This window comes from Chiroxiphia lanceolata, chromosome 1 (assembly GCF_009829145.1).
Source record: "Chiroxiphia lanceolata isolate bChiLan1 chromosome 1, bChiLan1.pri, whole genome shotgun sequence".
NCBI lineage: Eukaryota > Metazoa > Chordata > Aves > Passeriformes > Pipridae > Chiroxiphia > Chiroxiphia lanceolata.
In genome coordinates this window covers 40,128,903-40,156,608 of record NC_045637.1, presented here as the reverse complement: position 1 = coordinate 40,156,608, position 27,706 = coordinate 40,128,903, and the positions used below count along the sequence as shown (strand labels likewise).

General features: G+C 40.2%; 1 protein-coding gene across 2 annotated transcripts; it reads left to right on the top strand.

Moving 5' to 3' along the window:
• TGS1 (trimethylguanosine synthase 1) lies at positions 1-24,501 on the top strand. 2 transcript variants are annotated; one of them, XM_032705353.1, is made up of 13 exons: positions 1-180; positions 925-989; positions 2,752-2,924; positions 4,772-5,624; positions 7,056-7,173; positions 8,129-8,215; positions 9,270-9,441; positions 10,791-11,145; positions 12,016-12,189; positions 13,122-13,265; positions 14,553-14,769; positions 15,852-15,930; positions 24,221-24,501. In XM_032705353.1, exons 1-13 carry the CDS (start codon positions 83-85, stop codon positions 24,335-24,337), a joined length of 2,652 nt encoding a protein of 883 aa, XP_032561244.1. In that variant the 5' UTR covers positions 1-82; the 3' UTR covers positions 24,338-24,501. The 2 variants fall into 2 exon arrangements, with proteins under 2 accessions (XP_032561244.1, XP_032561239.1); XM_032705348.1 differs by having other exon boundaries at positions 57-180; positions 2,749-2,924.
• The last annotated feature ends 3,205 nt before the right edge of the window (positions 24,502-27,706 follow it).

Genomic DNA, 27,706 nt, shown 5'->3' with positions numbered 1-27,706 from the left:
GGCTCGGGCGGGCTCGGCGCCGCCGCTGCCTTCCGCCGGAACTGCCGGCAGGGCTGTGCGCGGCGTGGGTCTGCCCGCAGGGATGGTGCAGGACCCGGGCGGGACGCTGGTGGCGGAGCTGCTGCTGCGGGCGGGGGCGGCCCGCAGCATCCTCTGCCTCTGCTCCCGCGCCTTCGTCGAGTGAGTAGCGCCGGGCGGGGGAAGGTTCCCGCCGGGGAGGGGCGGGAAGGGCCGCGCTGCTGCGGCCGGGGGGAGGGGAGGCGAGGCGGGTGCGCACGAAAGGACCCCGATAGGTGATGTTTACCACAGGGTACCAGCTGGGGGTGAGCGGAAAAGGGCGAGGGGAACCCCCCAAACCCCGGCTCCCGTGGGGGCCCTTGCCGGAGCGGCCCCGCCGGCCGCATCGCGCTCCCCCCTGGAGCCGGGGCTGGGCGTCCCCTTCTCCCCTTCCCAAACGGGCGCGGGGGTAACATCATCCTGATGTCATCCTGAAAGGATCCCGAGCTGATCCTCCTCATCCTGAAAGGAGGAACCGGTTTCTCAACGAGGGAAGGAGACCCTAAAGTTTAATTCCGAGGTGTTCTGCGTTTTCTGGGCGTCTCTCTTATGGGCTTTCCCGTCAGGCTTTAATTAAAGTGTTGCTTTTTCCGGATTGTTCTTTTTATTTGCTTTGCGTGTTTAGAGTCACAGGGCAGCCCGTGTGGGAAGGGACCTGGAAAGGTCTCTTGGTGCAGCCTTTCATGGGAATGCAAGCCTAGATGAGTTTATTAAGTACCCCCTCCAGTCACATCTTGAAACCTCCAGTGATGGGGACTTTACCGGACCCCTGGGGACGTTTTTTCCATTGCGTGATTGTTTTTACTGTAAAAAACCCGTTGTTTCAGTGATGACTTCCTGCATCAATGTCTGTCTTCATTTTTACAGAGATCGAAAATTATATAAACTGGGATTAAAAGGATTTTATGTCAAAGATGACAATGGCAGTACAGGTAACATAATGAAATGTACTATGCAATGTGATGTGCAGTCGTACTTTAAGTGAGTTATGTGTGGTTATTTAAGTTCTGAATAATAGCTTAGCACTTGCATAGCTTTCAGGTTACCAGAATCTTGATGTGGAAGTTTGTGTCAAACCAGGTGTGATATTTATTCCTGTCCAGATAGACTTTACCACTTCACATAATTTTCCCCTGGTGCATGGAACAGATTACCTCACAGGTCTCTGACCTGTTCTCAGATCGTAATTTCAACTAACTCAAGAATAATCGCATAATGGAGAGTCTGTAGATCCTAAATGTTTGCCTGGGAGCAATTTTGTCCTGCTGCCTCTGTGCCAGCCTAGGACATTAGCTGTTGCTGATTAGTCTGCTGGGCCAGAAGTAGAGAAGAAACAGTAGCAATGATGGGGGAAATTATGATTTGCTTGTATACAAAGGATCGTATGAGTAGGACCAGAAGAGTAAGTCTCTCCCTTGGCATGCTTATTTTGAGGAATTCTCATGGTGTATACTCTGACAAATTCAACACCATTCCCTCACTCCGTCCTCCTGAATTACTCATGTATGCCTACATGAACCATAATTCTTTTGGTATCTGTTTTTTCTATTGCTATGTTGGTAGATCCAGCAGCATATTAGCTTGATTTGAAAGGAAGTCTGAACAGAAATAAAAGCTGATAGTTAATAGCACAGATTAGATGGAGGCAGTGTGAGAGGAGTGAAGAAGGAGAATGTAAACCATGTTTTTGTGCATTCATATGAGTGAATTATGGTGAGAATAATCAGCTAAAAACAGAAAGGTCTTGTGTTATATGATAATTCATCAGTAAGTATATCCTAAACAATAAAACCAAAAATGTTTCAGTATTATCAACTGTGTCAAGAGCTTTTGATTTCATAATTTCCATCAATATACAGTTCTTGCTTCCTCAGTAGTACTTATGACTTTGTATACATATGATATTGCTTAACAATTTGATAATGTGCAAGCAGTTGATCAGGTACATCTAAGATAATTTGGTTCTGTAGTTCACACATTACATTTTTGTAAAATCATGTTATCTCTGTCAGTGTGGTTTTGAAAGATTTGTAACAAAACCAAAAATTTCTTGTATTTTAAGTTTGCTGTGACATATACCACAAGAACTCCAGTAAAGAATTTTTGTTTCATAATCCTAGTTTTTCTGGTGTTTGCAGGGCATTATTGCATTTCGCTCTGCAAGTTATTGAGGTGAATGTTCGTGGTGGGTTGACCCCAAGCACCTTCACCCTCTACTCCAGTTCTTACTGCTGCACATCACATTATGTGGTGTGGACCATCCCTTCATACAGTTTCCATCTGCAGTCCCTCCCAGCTTTGTTCCCTCCCAGTCTCTTGCCCATCCTAGCCTACTCCCTAGCGAGGGCAGAGTGGGGAAAAGAGAAAGCTATGAGACTGTGCAAGCACTGCTCAGCAATAGCCAAAACATCGGTGTGCTATCCACACTGTTTTAGCCACAAATTCCAAACACAGCAGTAGAGGCTTCTATGAAGAAAGTTAACTCCGTTCCAGATAGACCCTGAGCAGTGTTTTTGTTGTCAAAGTTACATTTTGGTTCCTACTGATAGTTATGCAGAAACTGAGGTATTTATGAGGAAGATTTTAAATGGGAAAGGAAGCATAAGAGGCAGTTTTGGTGGGTTTTGTGTGCCACAGTGTGGCACTGAGGTATCAGTACCAGATTATGTTCACAAGTAATATAACTGTTAACAGGGGAAGAAGAAGCGTCTGAGGAGGAGAACCATTGTCCCAATGTGAGATTTAAGGTGGATACTAATCATGCACTGGACCTGGAAGAAGTTGAACTAGACTCAGAAGCTGAGCTTATGAAGAGCATGGGGTTGCCTCTTCAGTTTGGTGGGCAGTCAGCCCAGAGAGACTTTGTGGTAAATCTTTGCTTTCTTTATTTGTTCTGTTTGTGCGTTGTGTTTCCAGATGTAAGGATGTGCCTCCTCACTTATTTTTGGGAAGGCAATTAATGGATATGTGTTCGAGTTGCCTTTAAGCTGCCTGCCTCACCTCCTTGTAACAGCACACAGCACCTTGGTCTGTCCAGTTTGCAAAATCCACCTGCCAGTTTGACTAAGCAGGGTTAAGGCTGTGCTTTATGCTTCCATATCTGCTGTATTGCTCGAGTGACTAGAGAGACCTGATTTAAAACAGCGGTGGTAATGCTGGTGCTGATGTATCAGGAAACTAGAACACTCCAGTCTGAGCATGCATTTCACACTGTCTGCTTTAACTGTTTAGCTTTCAATACTAACATAAAAAACTATTTTTCAAATCCCCCTTGCAGCCAATAAAGCCAAGCTGCTCCAAAGGACAGGACTGAGGCTTTGGTGCTCTGCTTCTCACAGAGAACATTTGAGCTTTAGAAGGGGGCTAAAGTTTTCACAGATGAGAAAAAGACTGTGGGACATTCAGTGTCCGTTTTATGGAATACAGACCTCCCTGGCAGTGAGAGAGCACTTTTGTGCAGAGCACTGCATGGTTCTGACCTGATTAATTTGTAAATAAATACGAGAAACTTGTATGTGATTTAAATTGAAGGCATGTAAATAGACAATACAGACATCCAACTTTGAGCCCAAGGTATATGTGCAATTTTTGTTACTACGTAGTAATACTGCAAATAAGTTGAATGGGAAAATAATATTTTCTTTTTACTAGATTACTGCTAAGCATTGTGCTTTGGACTGGGTTTTTTAACATGACATTATGAGGGATGCAGATGAGAGATTAGTGCCAGTGCTCTGATTCTAATGTCCTTATATAACGTCCTTATGCTTTTGTCAATGCAACAAAACTAGGGATTGCAGCTGATGGGACGTTTGGAGTAATATCTGTACCTTTTCAGTCTTTTACCTGTGTGAATTCTTTAATCACAGGAAGCATCTGCAAAACAAGTGGAGTTGTATTTGATGAAACCACCAAGTTACCTTAGTGTTCCTTTCTGTAACAAGTTTCTGTTCCACTTAACAAGTGTAGTAGCCGAGTTTGTTGTAATAAGTGAAATGGATGTGTTGCACAAATGAAAGGGCCACCTGTTAAGAGAGGAGGCTGTTTTTCCCTTGTACTTCTGTTTGGATCAGTGTCTTCGAACATATCAGAGATTCAACTGTGGGCTTTACAGAGCTTATGAGTATAAAGTGATGCTTTCTTTGTGTACAGCACCCAAAGATAGCAAGGATTTAACATTCTGTGAGGCTGAGCATTATATGTTTGCTATCCTAATAAGACACTGAACAGTGTTTGCGGGTCAGGCAGCTATGGGGTGAAAGTAAGGGTCAGCCTCCACAGCCCCCTAAAACAGGTCCTTGATGTTACTGAGATGCTGTTGAGCTCAAACCTGTGACCCCTCAATTCCTGACCAACTTCCCTTTAGGATTTTATAGTGTTTCATGTTGATGTCTTTCCTTCTGAATCCTTGAGCTACTAATGACTTCCCTCTCAGCAACCCTGCTTCTGTCTGTAATTCTGCCTTCTTTGTATGTGTCTTTCTACAGACTTTCTTACAGCTCTTTCTCACAACTTCCTCAGAAGTGTCAGACAAGGTTATGCAGCGGGGCCGTTTCAGACCCAAAAACTCTACTACCTTTTTGGGGAGATATCTAATAACAGTAGGGTTGCACTGAGAGGGATGGTTACAATCGAAGGAGAAATGTGCTTGGAGAGAGGATGAGGCTGTGTATATATTGTGGACTTCTAAGAGTGTTTTTCCATTTTATTTTAGGCAACAGAAAATTATAAAAAGAGAAATAATATGAAATTTATGAAAAAGAAAAAGAAGAAGAAAAAAGAGTTACAGCAAAAACATGAGGATAAAAGGGGACAGGAATGCCAGGATGAAGGTTGTGGTGGTAGTATCCAGGCCATTTCTGGTGAGCTGGCCCCAACTACAGAGCAATGTGAGATGAGCAGCAAACCTCAGATTGTAGTTGAAGAGAACTGCGAAAGTTCAGAAAGTCTTGCAAATGAGGCTTTATCCAGTGAACTTAAGGAAAAATGGGAGAAGTACTGGAGTGAGTATGGAGAGGGCCTTCTTTGGCAAAGTTGGTTGGAGAAGCATCAAGAGGTCTCATCATCTGAAGCCATCACAGCCTCTGAGCCTTGGAATAGTCTGGACACCAAGGGAGAATGGGAGCAGCATTATAACGAACTGTACTGGTATTATTGGGAACAGTTTCAGTACTGGACAAGTCAAGGATGGACTATTGAGAGCTCACATGGGGACAAGGTGGAAGTTAATGGGGTTACGCAGGAGACTGGTCCTTCGGGAGAAATGAACTTGGTTAGCCCAGGGCCTGAATGCAGTGAAGTGCTGAGCTTGGAGCTGTCTCCCTCTAACACCAGAAGTGATGAAACACTCCCTTCAAGTGCTGAGCTCCACAGCGAAATCATCTCTGGAATTTGTAATTTAAATCTGAATTTAAACGAAGTGGAGCAGAGCAGCGCAGCTCTAACAGTAGCCCACCAAGGTCATCAAGAGCACAGTTTGTCTGACACTGGAAGTCAGAAGGAGCCCTGTGATGGAGGAACCAGGAAAAGGAGCGCATCTTGTGAAAATAAAAGTGTTAACCAGTCAGGTAATACAAAATCAGCTAAAATTGATTCTATCAGAGTTTCTCTGGGTGGTTATATATCAGAAACAAGGGTGCATCTGTATTGTGCCATTTTAAAAAAGTCGATCAAGCATGTTGTGGAATGATTGTATACTTGATTCCTTTTTCTTCCTCTGCTTTTCTGCATGATTTCTCTCATCTCTAACCTGTATATTGAATGTGTTCTTCAACCAGAAGTGATTTTAACAGAACACGTACTTCATAAATCTTCAAATGTACTACACAAAGTGGTGAGAGAGCACTGTTAATGCACATTTATTTATCTTGGTATTGCAGCTGTGTCATGCAGCTGATATGTCTCTTCTTACTGATAGTCTAAAACGACTGAAAACTCAGGCTGATGTTTTTATGAATCTGACACATTTTAAGAACAACTTGCTGAGAAAAAAAAGTAGTTCTGCAGTTCCAGGATTGGTGTTTGGTTTGGTTTTTTGCCTTCTATCTAAAAATGCCGTACTTGAAAATAGACTTTTCTTTTGTTGTTCTTTGTTACTGTGGGCAGATGTCTTCCAGAGGTCCTTTCCAGAATGGAGTTATCAATTAAGCAATGAGCTGCAGTCGTCTTTAAACCCTAAATTCATATATTCATAACTAGTGCTGACATGTGAAAGTGCCAGGTAGTAGTTTAGTACTGTGGTGAAAGCCAGTGGCTGTTCCTTACACTACTTCTGTGAGGGATGTAAAAGATGGGGCTCCACGTCTTTTTTGCCAGTCAGTTAGTTCAGCATGCAGAGAGAGAACCATCTCGTTTGCTTGCCAGTTCTTGCCAGCGTTCATTGTAAACAGCAGTGTCACATCTTTCCTGACTATTAGATGTTTTCTTCTGTGAAGAAGGGGGATAAAACACAAATTGTCAGCAGCTCGGGACTTCAATTTGGTGGGAAACCTCTGAGTCTGCTGCTAGTGACTTTCTGAGGGACGAAGAAGCAGGTGTGGTCCCACCTTAATCCTACAGTAGAGTTGGAATGGGAAAGATGAAAGGAAAATTTCCTTTCCAACAAGAAATGAGAGGAGTGTTTAAATCTTTTGCTATTAAATGTATATGAGTACCTTTGCCTAGCTAATGGGATGGAAACCAAATTTTACATAAAGGAAGAAACTGTTTCAAATTTTTTACCTTGTAGGCGTTATATTTTTCTTGAAGAGCTGACATAATTTCAAGTTGGTCCTACACAAGATTTTTAACTCTACAGTGTAACTAATACCAGAAGCTTTTTTGGTATGTTGTCCCTCAGACAAAGACAGGTAAAGATATGTGTGTTCAGCACTTGTGTGTGCCTTATTTGTCAGATTCAGGTGTGTATGACAGCCTAACTGTAGCTGCGGAAGTACTATGGGGACAGGAAGATAAGGAATTGGTTTATGCAGAAGGAAATATGATATATCTTTTTTTAGGTTCACGGGAGTCATGTAGCCTGAATTCAAATGAAAAAGAGCAGTTGCTGCTTCATGACCAAGATGAAGATGAGGATGAAGAGCCTCCTGAATACAGACATGTCAAAGTCAAGAGAAGGCAAGTCATGAAATTTAGATGAGGTTTTTTTTCTCCAGAAGCCCAGGTCCAGAAGCCTCCTAAATTTATAGTAACTATATCTTTGATTGAGGATGTGAGTTAGAATGTCAGTACAAAATGGCATAGTCTTCCATCACTCCTTTATCACTTTGACTCGCAACAAGCAGTGGATGTTTCTTCTGTTGCTTTATGAAAACAGTGTATCGCCTCAATGACTGTGCAAGGTGACAGTACTGTTCTTGTGTCACTGAAGGATACAAGATCGTTAAAATACACAGGAGAACTTGCTAGGTCTAATTAGTGTAGACAATGCAAGAACAATAGTAAATAATTTGTATTTTTTAACTGAATTTTATGCTGCCTGTAAAATGTTCAGAGCTATAGCAGTCACAAAATAGCTAATCTCTGTCTTGTCACTGTCTTTTTCTTTCTTCTCTAAAAATCTATAGCCTCAAAGATGATGAGATGGCTCTTCCTTTCTAATAAATTTGCAAACTCAAAGGTGGAGGAATGGATGGAATTGTTAGCTGCTAATCATGTAGCTTTGGTTTTGTTCTAGTATTTTCCAGTTGCCATGGCACTAATAATAGTTAATAATATAGTTAACATAATAAATGATGAAGGCAATTTGGAAATAGAGTGAACAAATGCTATCTTCGTCAGTTCCATGTAGGTCTTAATATTAAATATTTCAAGAGGTCATTCAGAATAGTTGGGATATTATAATCCCAATAAAAGGACATATGAGCCTAGAACTGGGTAAAAAAACCCAAAAACTCATGCACATAAATATACTAGTGTTGTCTGCTTTGTTTGGTTTCAGCAGTGTGTGGAGGAGCTTAGTGAAGCCCACATTTAAATGTTTTCAATACAGGAGACTTTTAGTGGTATATCTGCAAAGTAAAAGTGGGGTTTTTTACAGTAAGTAACTTTGTCATCTGTGGTTTTTTCCTAGTCATGAACTGGATGTGGATGAGAACCCAGTGGAAGATCCTGAAGAAACCTGCTCTGTGTTGGGTTTCAAGTGTGGAACAGGACAAAAGTAATTACTTATGAGGAACTCAAGGTTTCTTCATAGCAAGTCAGCTCTCTTGTTATTATTGAAATAGACCATCCATTTCCCTTTTGTTAAATTTTTGAAGATAATTCCCAAAGTTCGTCTCTGCTCTAAATAAAACTGTCATCCTTTGGCTAGAGGGAGAGAGATGCCAAGTTACAGAGACTAGTTAAAGTGCTTTGAAGCAGAAGTGTAACTTGTACTTTCAGTCATGTAAATGTTAAATGGCTGGTCAGCTACTTAAATTAGAACTTAAAGGCTCTGACAATGAGTGGTTCTCTCAGTTTGGACTCCTGTGAGCTTAGATAATAATTCATATCTGTTTTATATTAGAATAAGGTTGCTTTATACTAGTAAAATGTTGCTGTATTAATAAAGCGTTACCAGGGTATTGACCAGAGAAATTTCATTTTTGGTGGTATGACCTAAAATTACAGTGGTCAGTGCTGTAGGAGGAACATCATAGGGCACAGGTCTTAGCACTTCTGCAAAATGCAGTTGTTTATTACATACCTGTTTCAAAGAGAAACATGTTTTGCAGTCGACAACTTCTGTTCTACTTTATAGAAATTATTTAAGTCAACAGTCCATATTTTCTTTTTGGGGGGAAGTTGGGTTTTTTTGGTAGGTTATTTTTTTATTGCATTTGCCAGAACACAAAAGTAGACGTTTTGGAAATTCTCTCCAGCCACCAAAAATATCTTTTATTCTGCTAATCAAGATCTTTTTTCATTTCCTGTTCTTCAGACTGATCTGGGAAATTGCTTCTATCTAGAGTTATAAACGTATTAAAAAAAATTAAAAATCTAAACTCAATTTGGTTAAATGTTTTTCAAATAAAAATATTTTAAAGTTTTCTTGAAGGTACATTGTTTTGCAGCTGCATCCATGACATATATTTTAAGTGGAGCAGATGTCTTATAAAGAAATAAATTAGTCTAAATTGTCTTTTTGTAGACATCAACATTCATGTTAAAGCTTCCAGACTGGAAATTACCCAACTAAATACTTGTCTATCTGTCTATTTATTTACTTTCAGGTATGGTGGAATTCCAGATTTCACCCATCGAAGTGTGCAGTACTTGGAGAAAAAAGCAAAACTCAAGTCCAAATACTTGGACATGCGTAAACCAAGGAAGAGCAAAAACACACACATCTTCTTTACAGAGGAATCTGAAATGACATGCAAAAAAAGCAAAACTTTGAAGAAGGTAGTTTTAATTGTTAGCTTTGTTGTAATTCTTGTCTGCTTCTTAGCTCTTGTTGAATTATGAAAATGAAAAACAAATTAATTACCCACAGTAGATGGCATTTTTAAGTGTTAGTCCACTGCTTTTCTTTTTTTTTCTTCTCTTTTTTTCTCCTTCTCCTCCCTGCTCATCACCTATATGAAGAGTATTTAGATCAGGGTGGTTATAGAAGGGCTTTGGTGGACCCTGGGCGCAATCTGTCAAGAGGAACATGAGCTTAAATGGCCAAGTTATGTGAAAGTAATTCGTAACCTGTGGGTGCATGTACCTTTAGAGGTGTGTGTGGGTTTCTGTAGTTACTAAAAGTATCTCTGGTTTTAAATTACATGTGAGGCCAGTTGTTAGTGCTGGCATTTCAGCAGTGACAGAAAATGTTTATGTAGATTAGTGTATTTCATGTTCTTAGTAATTTCTATCAACAGTTTTGCTTATACCTCTACCTGCATTTATTTTCATCTCTAACTTTATGCTTTTTTAAAAAAAAACTCAGAAATTAATAACAACTAGAAACACTTGTTCACTGTACATTTTACTTAATTGAATCTCTTTGAAAATCTGAGGGAACAGATTTTAATGTTTCTTTGCCTTCTTCTGGGGTGCTTGGCATTCCCTGACACCCAAGTGTAAAACACTGTTACCTGGTGGTGACAACGCATGTTGTACTAACTCCAGTCCCATTGCTATAATTTTTGATTAATTTTTGGTCTTGTACCTGGGGCCAGTATAGTTCCAGGGCAGCTTTAATTGTGTGAAGAGAAAAAAAGTTAAAAATTCCTCAGACTTTCAGGTAAGGAACTGCTCCAGGTCGAGAGCCACTCAGAGCAACTGTAATGTAAAAGGGAGCATCTCTGTGTGCCTTTGAAGAGTTTGGAGTAGCATCTGTGCATTGGTTAGGAGGTAATGTCGAGCTCTCTGCTGTGCAGCAGAACCCTTTACCACATGCACCATTCATTACATCTTGGAGATGAGGCAACTAACGTATGAAGGTAATTTTACCTGTTTATGCTAAAAAACTCTTCCCTGAGAGGCAGAGTACATCTCTGAATGCAGTCTGGAGAAAGATAGTCAATTAAAAAGTAGTAGATTTGGTCGCCTGTGCTCTGAAACTATTTACGTTTCAGAAAAAAAAAGGGGGCATGTTTAAGGACTTCTTGAATGTTTTGACTCTGGATGTTTTACTGTTTCCACAATACACATGGTAGGGAGTGCCTGCAATGGCAGGTGCTTTTGAACTGTGAGACTTCTAAACTGTGCTCTAGGTAACTGGTAAGCAGTACCATCTGATTATCTGTGATATTTGACAATTGCAGGTGGAAATGTTCCTGAAGCGAGTTAGTAAACCTGAGGAGGAAGCTACATCCCAGACAGCCGTCCCTCAGAGTAAATCGGAGGCATTGTCTGTGAGCAGCAGCGACTCAGAGGGTCAAGAAGGCCTTACTGCCACACAGACTGTGATGCTGAACGCTGAAAACCAAAAGCCACCATCTTCCAGTGCAGCCTGCACAGAACCTGTAGGGAGTAACCTTGAGGAGGAGGCACAGGAAGCTGCAGAGAGTGGCTCCAATGAGCAGGGTGCAGCGGGGCCAGAGTGTGGTGATGGGCGGCAACTTGTCCCTCTGGATGTTCCCGATTACCTCCAGGCAAACACAGAGGACGTCAGCCAAGGTACATCAGTTTCCTACAAACTGGTGAAATGAATTGGCAGTGGACTTAATGCTGCCTTCCCAAGTTAGTGTTGTGCACCACTTACTTATTTTGTTTATTTAAAGAGACTCATTAGGTCCAAGGGGCAATGAGCATGATTGAGAGCCGTGCTAGTCAAAGTAGCTTATTCCTGGAGTGCCAGAATCCCAGGTCTTGTCTTTAATGTTGACATTAAAGACAAACAGTAATTTTTGATGTTCAACATGGTCTAGCAGGTTTCTAAGTCGTGTCTTGTTCCCCTCTGCAAGGATGAGGGTGATTGACTTCAGGTAGCTGCACAGACCATCAAGTTTTGGGTTCTCAAATGCACAATGCTGAGCTCCGTGGAGCATGTGTTGTTAAAATTATTTTCTAGAGGGAAAAAAATCAATATTATGAACTTTTCTATTTAACACTAAACAAAGGAAAAGGGGATTATTCAGCTTTTTATACATAGGTAATCCTTCCTACAGTAATTCAATTATGTTAGATTCCTACTGTATAACTCTTGTCTAGATTGGTTCTTATTCTTTACTGATATAAGGGCATTAAATTGATCTCTGATCAACTTGTTTGCTTGCTACACAGAGTTTATTGCCATCAGTTGAAGATTAAGGCTCTTATATGATGGGTGAATTCTTATGATTTTTAGGACTGTGACTGATCCCTTGAAATACAAGATGCTCTTTTTTAACTTAAAACCACTAATCTGCATAATCTGGTGAACAGTAATAAAGGACATTTAGCAGTATTTTTAAACAGGAGCATCTTATATCTTAACCCTCCCCTACCTACCGGTTACATTCCTCGCCTACAAGAACAGTAACTGTTAACTTTTGCAGTGTCTTCCAGCTGTAGATGAAAAAATTACCACAAAGAAGAAGGAGAAGAAAAAAAGAAGAAAGAATAAAATTACACTGAGATCTGTACCTGCTGAGATTGCTGCTGACCCAGAGCTAGTCAAGTACTGGGCACAACGCTACCGGCTGTTCTCTCGGTTTGACGAGGGAATTAAACTGGACAGAGGTGTGTTTAGTACCAAGTGTGCTGACTTTGTGGTATAACATGTATCCAAACCAATGGCCCTTCTTGCAGTTTATTACTGATTTTCTTAAAGGAGGAACATTACCGAATGTGTGTTTGCACCTCTGGATAAATTCCACACCCCCCAGCAGGCAGGTGAACAGAAGTCTTGGACTTCGGAAGTGCTTCTGGTGTGGGACACCTCTATCTGCATTAGTCCTGATGTTTGCTGAGGATCATACTGGACCCAAATTATACTTGATCATGACTTTTTCAGAAACTCAATAACAATTTTCTATTTCTATATTTTATAAAATAGTTTTGTGAAGCTTCCAAATATGCTGATGGATCCAGTTTTGTTCTGACTTTCAGCAGTCACTTTCAAAATGACTTTTTTCCATTTTTTACATAGAAACCACTTGAAATCATAAATTTATAGGTAAAAGAGGAATTAGGATTAACATTCTTTTTGTTTGTTGGGTTTGTAAGCCTTTCATTTCTAATGCTCTCCCTCATAAACATGCAGATTATTTGGCAGACCAAGGCATTGTGGTGAAGAAAATAACATGCCAGATAAGAAAGAATATTTCTGGTTTTGTTTGCTACAGAGCATAATCCTGATGCATAAAGTTTTTCAGAGCTGTGTCTGTGGACTTGTCCTTGATAAGCCAGAATCCTCAGCACCAAGTTCAACAAAGCACTTACTGAGATCAAGGCATATCTCTTTGCTTCAGTGAGGCTTTGTTTGCTTAGCAAATTGCTGGACTGACCGGAGTTTATCATCTTCAAAGCCTGTATTTCGTGGTCGAATGCACTAAGCCAAAATTCTTGGGATTAACGCTAAACCTTCAGTTGTATGTGGGGGTTGGTTGGTTGTTTTTAAATTAGGTGACCTTGAAATAAGAGGCAAAAATACATTTCCCTTTCCTTTGCAGAGGGTTGGTTTTCTGTTACTCCTGAGAAAATAGCTGAGCATATTGCAGTCCGTGTTAGTCAGTCATTCAACTGCGATATCATAGTGGATGCGTTCTGTGGGGTTGGAGGAAACGCTATTCAGTTTGCATTGACCTCAAAAAGAGGTAAGTAGGTGTTGTATGTAGCATTGTTTTGTTTCTTCAGTCTTTTTCCCTAAAAAATTTGGGTATGTGCTTTGTTGGCAGATTTTTTTTCAGTGCTTCTGTAGCAACAACTTTTTTGCTTCATATGACTCACAATATGACCTTTCTGTTTTCAAAAAGTGCCTGTAAAACTGCTTTTTGATTTTTAAGTCAGAGTTGGATTTGTGTTTTGCTAGTCAACGTTATTTTTACGTGGCATAGTATCTAGTCTGTCGGATATTTTGAAGATTGCTGGCAAAAGTGGACTTCTGTCAAAGCTGCTACTTTTCCCAATTGTTACTCCAAGTCTGTGTACTCAAAAGCAGGTTATGTGTGAATAGTATTTAAAACAGTTGAATGGAATCACTTGCAGGTGCAGTAGAACCAAATACAGAAAAGTGGTGATAACTTAGTATTGAGCTAATGCCAACTAATGGAATTGTAGTGAAACATTGAGAGTACTTTCTGTAAAAACATTTCCTACTTGAAGGAAATTCCATTAGTCAGCATTAGCTCAATACTAAGTTGAGCTAATGAGTACTCTCTGCTCATCAAACATTCTGGTAAATAACAAGTTCATCTAACTCTTCTGAGCAAGACAAATGGTAGTTTCTGCTGCATTAAATTTGGTAGGCTGTAATCCATTCTACAAGTATTTTCTAAATTTTGCTTAGCTTTTTGTTTTTCCTGGCTACATTTTTATATTTATTATTATACCCTTTTATCACCTCCTTTGTGCTGTATTAGGTGTGGGTTTTTTAAACTCGATTTTCAATGTGATCACCCACAGATAAATGTTTCTTTTTAACAACGGAGAAGAGTAAGTTTCTAATTGACACCATTTAAGTTGTCAGGCTCCTGCCAAAATTGAAGCAAGGAGGACTTCCTCTCAGGTGGAGAGCCTTACCCACTGTTGAGCCGAGATGTGGGGTTGTCACAGCAGCAGATGTTTGAGTGCCGAAAGCTAAAGCTTCCCAGATTTGCAACAGCAGCTGAGCCTTCCCAGTCTTGGCTACGTGGCTTCCCTTGCTGGTTTGTAAATGCAGCTGTTCTGCCCTTGGCAGGTCCTTCCTCTCTGAGGTGCTGTAGCTTCACGTCTGCCACAACCTATAAAACTGAAGTAGCCGCTCACCTCACAGCAGTAGATTATAGATGCGACTTGTATCTGATGGCTGCAGAAGGACACCTTCCTTCTGAAACGTCCTAACCGTGTTTGGGTGGCACAGTCCCCGGTGACCCACATGTTTGCTCTCTCTCTCTCCCTTGCAGTGATCGCTATCGACATCGACCCCGAGAAGCTCAGCCTGGCGCGCAACAACGCAGAGGTGTACGGTGTGGCGGATCAGATCGAGTTCGTGTGTGGGGACTTCATGGTGCTGGCTGCCGACCTGCGGGCAGATGTGGTGTTCCTCAGCCCACCCTGGGGGGGACCTGATTATGCCACTGCCGAAATCTTCGATATCCAGACCATGATTTGCCCAGATGGATATCCTTTCCAAGTTATGCGCTGTCGTGATTGTCAGTCATTGGCAGGTGGTTTTCTCTTTTTCTTCTCCTCCCTCTCTTGACATGGGGTTTGCACATCCAGTTGCCTGGATGATACGGTCAGCAGCTGAACTCCCAGAAGTGCCACATTTGTTTAATTCTCTTCCCCCAGCCACAGCTATGTGGCTTTGACCATCTAAATTTAAATATTTTTATTAAAAAAATAATAGTTATGAGTTATTCTTAAAAGTAAAAAATCCATTAGAGGATTGAGTAACTTCTTAATTTAAAGCATTAATTCAGCAGTTTTAACTCCTTTATATAATTTTATTAAAATACCCTGAAGTAATCAAATAGCCATGTGGTATATATAGATAGATAGATAATAATTAGTTATGTCAGCTATGACTTTGTCATTAATTCCACTTTTTGACTGATTTATAAAGGGAATATCTTATTTAAAATATCTTACTAAAACTGTTCTCAATCATAGCACCAGCCTGTGACTTGGGAAATCACAGAAGAGTGCAAGCAAAATATTAACCTTTTCAATTAATGTATAAAATTCCATGTTAACTTATTAATAGTGCTATTGAACATTCATCTGGGAAGGTATTAGCATAATAGTTTCATCAAATATGAAGTGTGGGGAGTCTTTTGTCCCAGAATAATCTCATTTGTTTCCTGTTTTGCTAAAATGTAGCTATGTTTATAAGCATAAGAAAGTCTTTGTATTCATGTATGAAAGATGCCACAAAATGGATTAGAAAACAAATGTAAATCAAATGTATTAGCTACAAAAAACATTGAAATTTCTCAAATGCTTCTCTGTAGTTCAGTTAAATTTTCTTAAAAAGTGACTGTTGGGGCCTTTTTTCTGCTTTCCAGGGCACTAGTGGTAAAATAGAATTTCTGCATTTAGACAATAGTAATTTCTGCATTTCAGAAGAGATTCATACTCACACACTCAGAAGACTATAATTTAATTCCATAATGACTGAATTTGAGTCCTACTTTAAAAATTAATGAATATAAAGCAATTTTTTCTTCCCCATTCTTGTTTTTTCCTTTACTGGCTTCTACATTTGAAATTTTCAGGCTCTCCAAGAAGATCACCAACAACATTGTGTATTTTCTACCTCGGAATGCTGATCTTGATCAGGTATGTTACTGGATAAGGGCTTGGTAATCAACAAAATATTCAGCTGGCATAAAACATAGGTATTATGAGCACAAATGTAAGACTTTTCAACTGAATGTGGAGAGTTAGGGTTTTTTAAGTTTGACCCTCATGTTAAATGATTTCTGTGTTAGTAGTACTTTTGATATGTTTAGAAATGGGAGTAGCAGATTATTTCCATGATTTTGGCACTGTCCCATCCTAAAGCAGCAGATGGGAGGCTCATACAAAAGATCCAAAGTCAGTAGCCAGACAGATACATAATTATAAAAGAAAAAGGATACATTTTTTAAAAGATACATTTTAAAAGATATACATTTTAGCTCTTACTATCTGATAAGTTGCTGAGTCCCAGCCTTTGATGTCTTTCAGTTTATGAAGGAGTTGCAGGAAATTACTGTGTATCCTGCAGTCACTGCTATCACTGATGAGTAGATCAGACACAAATGCTGTGTCCCCAGAGGTGGTACTGATGCTGTCTACACAGGTGTGTGGTTCCATATGGGCTGCTTGCATTGCAGTGATTCGTGATAAACACACCATTTGTTGCACTGGTGTAGGGGAGTTTGTGTTAGAGATTTTTGTTAGAATTTTTTTTTAAGCGGTTAGGTGACTAACAATTCCCCTGAGTGTCTGGTTTAGTTTCCTCTGTGTATTTTCTATGCTAATTAGGTCTTGTAGCTTTTTGCAAAGAAGGGATCGGTGAGATGATCTCCTCACCTGCAACGTGCCACAGAACTTCCCAGCATTATTTCTTGCTTTTCCAAGAGCTCTGTCTGACTTAGAGCAAGCAAGGTGTCAGGCCATATGGTGGCTTGCAGAATCATTGCTGGCAAACAGCTGGCTTGAGAAACAGGCTGAAATTCACATGGCTTGAGTATTAGCACACTCTGATCCCACGCTATGCACAGCACCATTGGTATGGCAGGTGATGATGATTCATTTCCTTTTTGCACTTCAGGCAGGTGAAATGTCAAAGTGGCTTATGAATCTTTGAACAGGGACCTTAATTTTAGGCATAGTTTCTCTAATTTCAACTTCCAAGCACTGCATTTTACGAAGTATTTTATTCCCATGATGAAGAATGACTTCGGCAGTTTTCTGCTCTGCTTATGAGCATTTTTTACTGGGTTTATAAATGGGCAAAGGCATCTGCGTTTCAGTTACGTTCCCACAAAAGCATCCAAGAGTGCTCCCTGCAGGCCACATCTATTTCTGTGGAAGAGCTCGGCACCTCCATGTGGTTGGGTCAGGTGTCTTGCCACCTCTACATCTTGGTGTGATTGGCTCTCAGTGGTGTTGATGTACATCCATGGCTTTGCCTTTACACACATGGCTGAAGAGTAGCAGCTGTTGCTCAAAACCATGGCTTAGTTGTTAAAAGTACATGGCTGGAGATCTGAATTGAGTTCAGTTCAATGTTCCAGGCTGTGGGCTACTCTCAGGAAGAGAAATTGGCTCATCATGCCTTTCTCTAGAGATTATGTCAATATGAGAAAAAAAAACCCCGAACAGTTGATGATCTCAGAACAAGGAAAGAGAATGTCAGTCTAGCCCCCCTGTTTAGGGAAATGTTTTAATCCTGCATGGACAAACTTGTGTCAAACATGACTAATACCAAATGTGACCTTAGTGGATACGCTTTTCCATAGGACAGTGGTTATGGGTTTGGCTGCCAACATCTCTGGCTGTATTTAAGAGTGAAGCTTCTGAACTTACTGCCACTACACTTCCACAGCCGTGAATCTCCAGAAAAAAACCTTTATTGTTGAAGTTCCTTAATACAGGCGGTTTTCTTCTCAGCTTGCTCGTGGTTTTGCCCACGGTTCTTATCTATCTTACTTTTCTCATGGACCAGATAGGGTGGCTTCTGCTGCATCAACTGCCTTGGCAAGGGCTCGTGGGCACCACTGCAGGGGTGTAGCGATGTAGCTTGGGGGGTGAATGTACTCCATAAGCTCCAGGGGCCTATAAAAGCTTGATAGAGTAAACTTTAAACTTAATGAAGTAAACGTTTTGCAGAAGACTAACACCCAAAAACTGAATAACGGATACAGTGATATTTGCTGAACAGATTATCTGCTGCCTTAGATTTGAATGGAAGCTTAAAAACCTAAGTTTGATTTCTGATAACATTGCTCAGGCATGTAGGATTTGCCTCCTCCGTGTCTTCAGAAGTTAATTTAGTATGCTCCTACACGTATGTAAGGCTTTCAGAGATCACTTAGCTTTTTCTTTTTATGAAAGATAGCTGTTAGATAGCTAAAGGAGAGCAGGAATCCTGCTGCTGGTGAGAAAGCAGGTGGTAACTGACCTTGACTTAGCTGACTTGACTGTGTTGAAGAACTCTGTGTTCATTGCTTTATTATTAGACAAGAGATCCAGCCTTATTCCACACGATTTTATTGCAAAAACAGTGCTTATTATGTCTGCAGGCAATGCCTTTTCGGTGTAGAGTTAGTGTTGCAGAGAGACAGGGGGTTCTTTGAATTTCCTTATAAAAAAAATCACTGAGATGGAAGAGAATTGAATTTTTGTACTTCTGCCTCAAGAGGGAGCAGCAAACCGGTGGAATATGGTTGGTGCATTTACAAGAAATGTAAAACATTTCCCTGAATTGCATCAAATTTCCTTGATTACGAACATGTACTTGTTAGAAAAATTGTAATGTTTGCAGGTCCATTTTTAGGTTGAATAAGTCTTTAACAGTATTCTTTCTTGTTAAGGAATAATCAGGAATTATATATATGTGCATGCACATACATTAAAAAATATTGGTTTATTAATGCCTATGATGTAGCTCACATGTGATACCCTTATTGATACCCATCTCTCTGCAACATCTTTCCCTTAGTCTTTTCTTTCTATAAGTTTTTTTTACACCCTTAAAAAAAAAAAGAGAAAAAGGGAACATTGTAACAGAGACTTCCACAAGTGCCTTAAGAAGCATGCTTGTTGAGACAGGATGATTAAATGTAGTTTATGAAGTGTTTAGCGAGCTGTACTCTGCCTCATTGTGCGGAGTGAAAAGTGTATACTCACCTCAGAGACAAGGATTCATCTCAGGTAGTCCAGTCTCTTTCATGGACTGTTTTCTGTACCATGTAATACTTCTATATCTTAATATTTGCAGCAAAGAATGGGGAGCCTGAGAATTGTTGGTGTAGGGCCTTCTTCCTAATGGTGGGATATATTCCTATCACCTCATTGCAGAAGGCACACTCAGTTACTGTTGATCTCTCACTGATGGTCAGAATGGAGTCAGGATGCATGATGGCTCCCCCAATAAAGTGATGAGCCTAAAATGTTGTGCTACAGATGTCCACATCAGCATCTTTACCAACCTAGCCATGACTGAGAGACAGAGTACTGAGGAATCAGGAGATTATTAATTATCCTGACTGTGGATTATTAGTGGCTCAGATACTGTATTGTGCCTTATTGATTATATAAAACTTCACCATGCTTTGAAGACAGGCATACTGTTGTTTGTGAGAGGTATGCCTAACTTTGTGAAACTTTACTGTTGTTGCAGATTTTTCTGCCCTTAATGTTTGTGTCTCAGACCTGTCTTATATTCCAAATACTGCTAGAAGATAGGAATAGCTTTTTTGTTTCTTGTCTAGTGTATAGAATGATTCCCTGAGCCTAGAATTAAGTAAAGTCCTCTTGACCTTGATAGTCCTATAAAAAATCCACATTATGCTGGTATTTTCCTTTTTTTCTTGTCTTTGTTCCCACCTCGTCTTCATCAATCATTCTGAGAAAATCTGGAGTTAGACACTGAAATCTTGTTCTGTCTGCAAGTCTAGTACCTGGATGGGAAAATGTTTGCTGTGTTTCTGTTTTTGCAAGTCCTCTTGTTAAAAGTGTCTGCTCAATGAAGGGAGTGTAAAGATGGGTAAAGCTCATTTATTCATTTTAATTCTCTCTGGTGTCCTTCAGAGAACAGAAGATCATACCAGAGAGACCAGTTTAATAAATGAACATAATTGCATACACCTCAGCTGTGAATATCATGTTAGTAATGACAGCTTTTAAGCAACCCGCTTTAAACTCACATCTGCGCCTCGGTCCGCAGGGATAGGGGAAATTGGGACCAGGCACTGCGGTTAGGGTTCGGACACAGTTGAGGTCTCGTGATGCAATGCCAGTTTATTCAAGGGAAACAAGGGTTTAAAAAACCGCGGTTTGAGGGGTGGACGCTAAGCAAGAGATTGACAGCTTAGGGAAAGATGTGGTAGGGGGACAGGGGAGAGATGGGTGGAACTCTCGAATATCAGAGAGGGTTGACTAATTGTAGCTCTCTCTGCACTGTGATAGCTACAGCTTATCAGTAACAGAGGCATGGGAAGACAGGGGAGAAGAAGAGATAAGCAGCTTTCAAAGGGGAAGCCTGAGGGAGAAATAGGGACAATATGGGGATACAGCAGGATCTATAAATTTTTACAATAAACTGGGGTGTACAAGGGTTCATAAGCACACAACAGCAAACTGGGGAAAAACTGCCAGTCTGCTGGGTGGATTATTCAGTGAGTAAAAAGTCCATTCAGACTCCATTAATGCTTTTCCAGGCCACATATCTCTCCCATTCTGTCTTTTCATCCATCACACATCTGTTCTCTGTCCTTGGTAAGAGGTAAAGCCAGAAGTTACCCACAGCATATACTGAGCCAGAGTGACACTTCTGGACTTCAATCTTCCTAAAGCTCATAGTGCTTAAATTCTGAACTGTAGTTTGCCTACTCCAAGTTAACAGTAAATAAATAAATAAATAGATAAATAAATAAATGTCTGACCTGTCAAAAGGTGGCAGCATCACTGTAATAGTGGCATAATTCACCTGCAGACCTGTACAATATGAAAAATGCTGCCTGAGAGCATTTTATTTTCTTATGTTCAGTGTAAAGAATACCATTGCCTTTTTTTAAGTAGTTTGGGGGTTTTTTCCCCTAGCCTTTAGGTTGTTTGCAGGGGGAGGGGAATCCTCTTTTTACTAGACCTGTAAAATTAATTGAGTCACAGTGTCCATGTGTGAAGCCAAAAAGCTTCACGCTTTTTGGCTTCACAAGCTTTTGCCTGTCGAGCCAAAAAGCTTGTATTTCTTATCTGTCAGAAAAGTTTTTAGGAGGGGAGAAAAAAATGAGGATAAACTTTTTGTCCAGTTACCTTAGGAGTAAGGTGGCTAGAACAGATAGGAAGTCACTTTACTAAAGGAATTTCAGTATGATTAAAAAAAAAAAAAGAAACAAAAAAAAAAACAAAACGAAAACTGCGAGACCAACAAGTAAACCTTCAAATTCAAAAGTACAGAAGAAGAATATAAAGCAGGTTTGCACCTCAAGCAGATTGTGCTCCTGAAATAATCTTCTGTGTTCATTTCCCTTTTCATATTTCTTTCCCGATGTCTCCTATTTTAAACTTCAGACCAAACTTGTTGGCTGCTTTTTTAATGCTCTGTGGCTGTGTCTGTAGCTGTGGACTTTTTCTGTCAGTAGTCACTGAACTGAAGGATGAAGCATCCAGGAGGGATGCAAGGAGGCGATGACTGAAGCTGCATCCTTTTCCTCTGCCTGGGGAGGCATGTGGCACGTGCAGAATTATCTAGCACAGCAAAGGAGGCAATATCTGTCCACTTGCATACATGGGTTTGGACTAAAGAACAAACCAGGATAAGGAGAGTTGCCAGCAGGAAATCATTGTATTTGCACAGGAAAATGCAAAATAAAGAAACTTTGGAATAGTCCAGTTTTTAAAAGAAATTAAAAAGCCTTTTTGTAATTACCATTCACTGCAAAACCAGGAGATGTGTGTCAGTATCTCTAAAAATAGGTGAGCACCTTTGTTTTTCTCAAAGCATCGTTCCTCAATCTGCTGTTATTTTTAGAGGGCGTCCCTCTGCCAAGCTGGCAGCTTTCTGAAGCTTGGTGTGTGGCAGCTTTCCCTCACACCGTCAGGGTTGACTAAGCCCTTCTGAGGAAAACTTGGCAACTCCCATGTAATCAAATTTGCAACCACCAGCAATTTACAAATAAACATCATTGCAGAGGATTTGCATTTGTCTCTTCTGAATATTGGGTTGGGTTGAAGAGCGTACTTTGCCAGATCTGTCACTGTGGAGCCTGTGCCCATGTGCTCATTTAAATTTTTGTCACCTTTGGGTTTGTCAAATACTCCTAGTCATTGTTTGAAATAGTCTTAGTTATCCTGGATTTAGCACTTAGAGACTAGACATGGCATATGTACATTCTCGGCTGCCCTTTGGTGGACCTGACCCGTCAGCGTAGGAGCAACATTTGTCTGCATGGTGATGAAGCATCTTGTTTTACTTGGTCTTCTAAGAGAAATATGTAGTAAACACTAGTGTTTAATATCAATTCATTAGTCATACTTAGATATGCAAGTGACACAAACTGTGCCCTGCAAACAGAAGTGCATAACCCCAAGACAGTCATTTCAATATTATATTAAGTTGACTAATCCAAGTAATATTTTAGAATACTTAAATGACACTAGCTATAAAGTGCAAAGCCTCTTAATGCTGTTTGGAAGGGACAATCCAGCTTTTGTTTGTAATAAATTAAAAGTATAATCTTAACATCTTCCTAAAATAAAGATACGGATCACCGCAGAATGTTAACTGCTTTTAGGATTTCAAGTACGAGCAGATAAGTTGTAAAATTAACATTCCTGATCACTTGCCAATTTCAGATTCTTGTGCTATTTATAAGTCAGCCAGCCTCTGCTTTTTTACTTAAGTGGCAGGTTCCTCTCTGACAAGAACGTGGAGGGTTTTTTCCTATCACTATTAAATTGAAGGATGAAGAAACCTCTCACTTCTGTTTTTGTCTACAGAAACAAAAAAATGAAAAGGGGGAAAATAAAACCAAAACAGAAAAGTAAATGCTTGATCTAGATAAGTGTGGCGATTTTCTGGGCAAGTCAATAAAGGCTCAGAGTATAATTTAAATTAATCTGTTATTTTCTCCTGATAGTAGGTTGATTTTTTACTTACAGTAAAATAGAGGAAGTTCAGCATATTTATATTTAAACCTGCACAACGGAGTCAAGTCTCAAGGGAGTTTAGAAGTGTTAATAACACAGCCTGAACTTTAAGTTTCAGCTGCTAACATCTTGGTTTAAAGATCAGTTAAAATCCACTGCAGGCTTCTAGACTAAAGGCTTCACTTTGTCTGCCGGGGAAGTTTCCCTGCAGAGGGAAACTGCAGGAATAATTTTCCTGCAGCAGCCTGGGAAAACAGAACTGGCTGTAGAGCAGGGACCCCCACTACAGGACAGGTCCTTGGGGTCCAAGATGGAGGGGAAAAAAAAAGTAGTCAATGTTCAGTTTTGGTGTTTTTCCTTCTGACTGTGCGGTCTGTCCTGATGAGGAATTGGTAGCCTGTAGGCTGACATTCCTGAGAGGGATTGTACTATAGGTATCCTGAGTAGGAACAGGAGAGGGGAGTATTGCATGCTCCAGTCCAAAATGCAAAATCTGCTGTCTGTCTGGAATCATTAAGCATTAAAGGTGTGCACCAGGCTTGGTCAGCGGAGCATGAATGGTGAAATTCTCACTCCAGTGATTGTAAACACGAAGTTGGGACCAGCACTGCCTTGACGGGCTTTCCCTGCCTGCAGATACACTGCTGCCCCCAGCCTTACCTTCCGCACTGCCTGCAACTCCAGTCAATGCACACAACAGCTCTTTTTTTGGTTGCAATAGCAACAACAAAAAACAGTAACTGTTTTTTGTGAGTTCCTCTGCCTGTTTGGGGGTTGGTTTTGTTTGAGTTGTTCCCCTCCACCCTCCCACTCTTCAGTGCAACCTTTATGCTTCCTAATTCTGATTCCTAAAATTGGTTTTACTCTTCCTCCAAAATTTGGGATTTGAAGTCTTTTAAAGCACAGTTTACAGCTTGCCACAACTGGTGTCTCAAGTGCCAAGTGCCCTGTAAACCAGAATTTAGGATCTCTTTCTCAGCACAGCATGTAAAATTATGAGTATTTATCTTTGATTCTGAAATCCTCTTATTTTCATGATTTGGGTGAGGAGGGTTTTTTCAATCACAAGAAAACCTCAAACTACTTCTGTGAGTTAAAGGAGGCATAGAAGGAGGATCAGAGGCATTAGGTGCCAAGGAAAATTTCCCACCAGTATTAACAGAGCAGAGATGAGTTTTAGGTGATTATTTCATGTGACTAAAAGGTTTGGGGTTTTGCCTCTTTTCCCATGTGTTGATTGCTTTACTTCTCATTCTTTGTTTTTCAGGTGGCTTCCTTAGCAGGCCCAGGAGGGAAAGTTGAAATAGAACAAAATTTTCTCAATAACAAACTGAAGACGATAACAGCTTATTTTGGTGATCTAATAAGACATGACATCTCCTGAACTCAGTGTGGATTCTTCCAAGCCCAACCGCCCTGACTGCTGCTTTGCTTAAGCTTTTGTACAGCTGGCTGGTCAGAAATGACTTAAAGCCATTTTCCACTTTAATTTCTGTTTACAGAAATTTCTTCTGTTTATTGCTATTGTCAATAAATGTTTTATAATAATTTTGACAAATTTGTCAATGTAGAGAAGCTGTGAATTTTTGAAAAAAGATCTTTATAAAATGCAGTCTTGCAAGGTTTGAGCCCTACCCATGGAAGGGGCACTCATGATTTCTTTGCAGCTCTCACAGGAGCTACTTCTATGCTTGCTCTGGTTTTAAGCATCCAGAGGGTCAAGAAGAAAAGCCTGAAAGCTGCCAGGTGTTTCAGGAGCTGTTGTCTGTGCTTGAGAAGCATAAGTGCCTGAACATCAGGTGGAACTAGATGGTCAGGTACACCATGAGAGGTTAACCCCAGTCCACCTCTCTGGCTCCATGCTCATTGGGAAACCTTTCCAGGTTTTCTTTGTAGGATGAGGGTTCACATGTTACTTCCAGTGAGTGCTCTGGATTGTTGCAGCACAAGGAGAGAGCTGGGCCTGTTTGTGTCTGGAGGCAAAGCTCTACTCTCTGGGTTTTGCCATTTTATTAAATTTAATTTTCTTCCTCCTTGCCAGTCCTCTTCATTGCAAAGATATTTTGAAGCAACCTGACTGGAAGTTTGTACCAGTAAACAGAGGGGTATATGTCCCCCTGTTTTTGAGGAATTTTGGATCTTCACACGGCTTCAGGGAGGCAGAGGGAACCCAGCTCTTCCTGGTGAGGCCTCCCTGCTCCCACTTGTGGTTTGGAGGGGAAGAGTGGCTTTTGGCCACTTCTCCAAGCAGAAAAGGAGGGAGGCAAGAAGTGCCTAGGAAATGGATATGGCATTCTCACTGAAATGCTTGTACAGTAAGTCCCCAGTCTCAATGTTGAGCTTGTTTCTGACATAAGTGTAGGAATAATAATTTTTAAGACAGGTTAGTGCTGCTTCTCCTCTGCTTGGAGTGCAGCAGGATGCTGAAGGCAGCAGAGACTAAGCACTAAACCATGCATTAGTGCTATCAAAGAAAAGTATAGCATAACTGTAGAATAACCAAATAAGAGGATCTATTTTCCTCCTTAAGGAATGAAACCCAACTCTTCAAATCATTCAAGAGAACAAAGTGTTTTTGTGCATATGGGACGTTAAAAAACATGCAGCCTGACTTGGTGCAAGTTCACAGTGCAGTAAAATAGCACTTGGGAAATAATTTTTTTCAAACCCTACCATCCGTCTGGTACCTGACAAGTGCTAAACTGTTAATGACTGTTACATCCATGCTTTATGTGATGTATTTTAGTTTACTTTGAAGATAATTTGGCTAATTTGCATCACTGCATTTTGCCACAGTACTACAGAGAGGAGGAAGTGTTGTGATAGTGCTGGACTCTGTATCAATATTTAAAGGGAATTATTAAGGAAATAGTATTTGTTAGAAGTTTGCTATTAGGTGGTAAGGGAAGTTGGTGAGAGTGCTAGTATTACAGGAGCTCCAAATCTACTGTGGCAGTGGCATATGAATGTAATGATGCTGTTAAATTTTCAGTACAAGCCACAAACAAAAGCGCAAGAAAGTTATGAGGCCAAATGAAGATTAGATTAATTTATACTGTGTATGTCACAGTACTCTGCACACTGAAATTTTACTGTATTTGGCTTATTGCTGCTTAATAGAAATACCCTTGTCTTATTGTTTGGTCCACTTTCCCTCCCTAAAGTTAAGGGGGTGCTTTAGAGGCATTTTGAGACCTTGCTGACACTACTTCTATAAAAGGAAGCTTTGAGGGGGAAAGGCCCCTGAATTTACATTTACTTTCCAAAGAGTAGTTCAGTGTTCAGTATACAAAATGTGGAAGCTGAAATATAAAAGGTACATCATTTACTGTTTTAATATTTACTTCCAGGATCGAGAACTTCATGGTAAAAAGGAACAATTTCTCAAAGGTCTCTGCTGAGCTTTGCAAGCACATGAAGCATCAAAAGCAGAAGAGTATCTTTATTTGTAGCTGTTCCTGTCTCTAACCAAGAAGTAAAAAAGGTCTTTTTTTTTTTAAATACAACTTACCGTTGGAATATACTCTGCTGGGTTGTGATAAGTGTTTGCCCTCAGCTTTCCACTTGCACAGAACTGGTGAAGTTCCCCAGGGCTTTGAATCTATCAATCTGTTAAGCCTAAAATACATATATGACTATTTTTACTTTTTTGTTAGTAAATTCAACCAACAAGCACTTCATGGAGGACAGCCTAAATTGTGATATGAGTTTTTATAAAATTTTATTTTGCTTTTTATTGCAGAAAAAATTAACATGGGCTGAGATGCTGTTAAATTTCTGGACAGCTCATAGCCAATGCTTGAATACCCTTTTGGGATTTAAGCAGTATTTTGTAAATGATGCATTGGGCAGCAAAGAAATTATATTGCTACTGTAAATATTCATAGAGGTTTGGTCTTTTACCCATTTTAAGCTACAGAACAAACTATAGAAAAATGCAGACTTTTTGTTTGGAAGTTAACTAATGTTTGGACTAAATGCAATAAATACATACAGTGTTACACTTTCCAGTGTGCTCTTGAACACATCTCTTTTGGTTTATCTTAATTAAATCCAGAATTAAATCAAGCCAATTAGTTTCTTTTTCTGGTGCATGGTATGAGGAGATGCAACAGAACAAGGAGTAAGTACATTACAAGGCTGAAGCTTAATTTTAGGTTCAGGGGGACCAGAGCAGAACATCATCAGGGCTGAGCAACTGTCTATTCATGGTAGGACAGTTAGCATTGTGCCCTTCTCTGAAGGAGGCCCCATTAGTGTTAAGGTAAAAAATTAACTGTTCCATGAAGTTTTCATTTACACATTTTAGAAAATCTTCCCCAAGTGTAACGTTTCTGAAATAACATCTGGGTCTATATGTGCAGCTCAGGGGTTATATAAACAAATTAATGTTACGCTACAGTGACCATGGTAATATTTAGCAGAGGGAAACCCCTTAAATATCAGAAGGGAAAAACTACTTGCAGTAACTCATTGAACGAATCACAGTAGAAAATTGAGTCATTTTCACTTGGTTTACTCTCTCAGATTTCATATGCCTCATGGTCACTGTTTGTTTTAGCTGTCCTCCCCTCATACATAATGTGACTCTTGGGGATGGTCCTATGCGGGACTAAGAGTTGGACTCCATGATCCTTGTAGGTCCCTTCCAACTCAGCATATTCCGTGATAAATCTTCCCACCTCCAAATACGAAGGAAGGAGGGGAATCCTATCGTGCAGTATGAACTGATTTACCATTGCTAGTATAGCCT

Coding starts and splice junctions, on each gene's coding strand:
- TGS1 (XM_032705348.1), top strand. CDS start 83: ATGGTGCAGGACCCGGGCGGGACGCTGGTGGCGGAGCTGCTGCTGCGG. Junction 2,925..4,771: donor CAGCCCAGAGAGACTTTGTG/GTAAATCTTTGC, acceptor ATTTTATTTTAG/GCAACAGAAAATTATAAAAA. Junction 14,770..15,851: donor ACCATGATTTGCCCAGATGG/ATATCCTTTCCA, acceptor ACTGGCTTCTAC/ATTTGAAATTTTCAGGCTCT.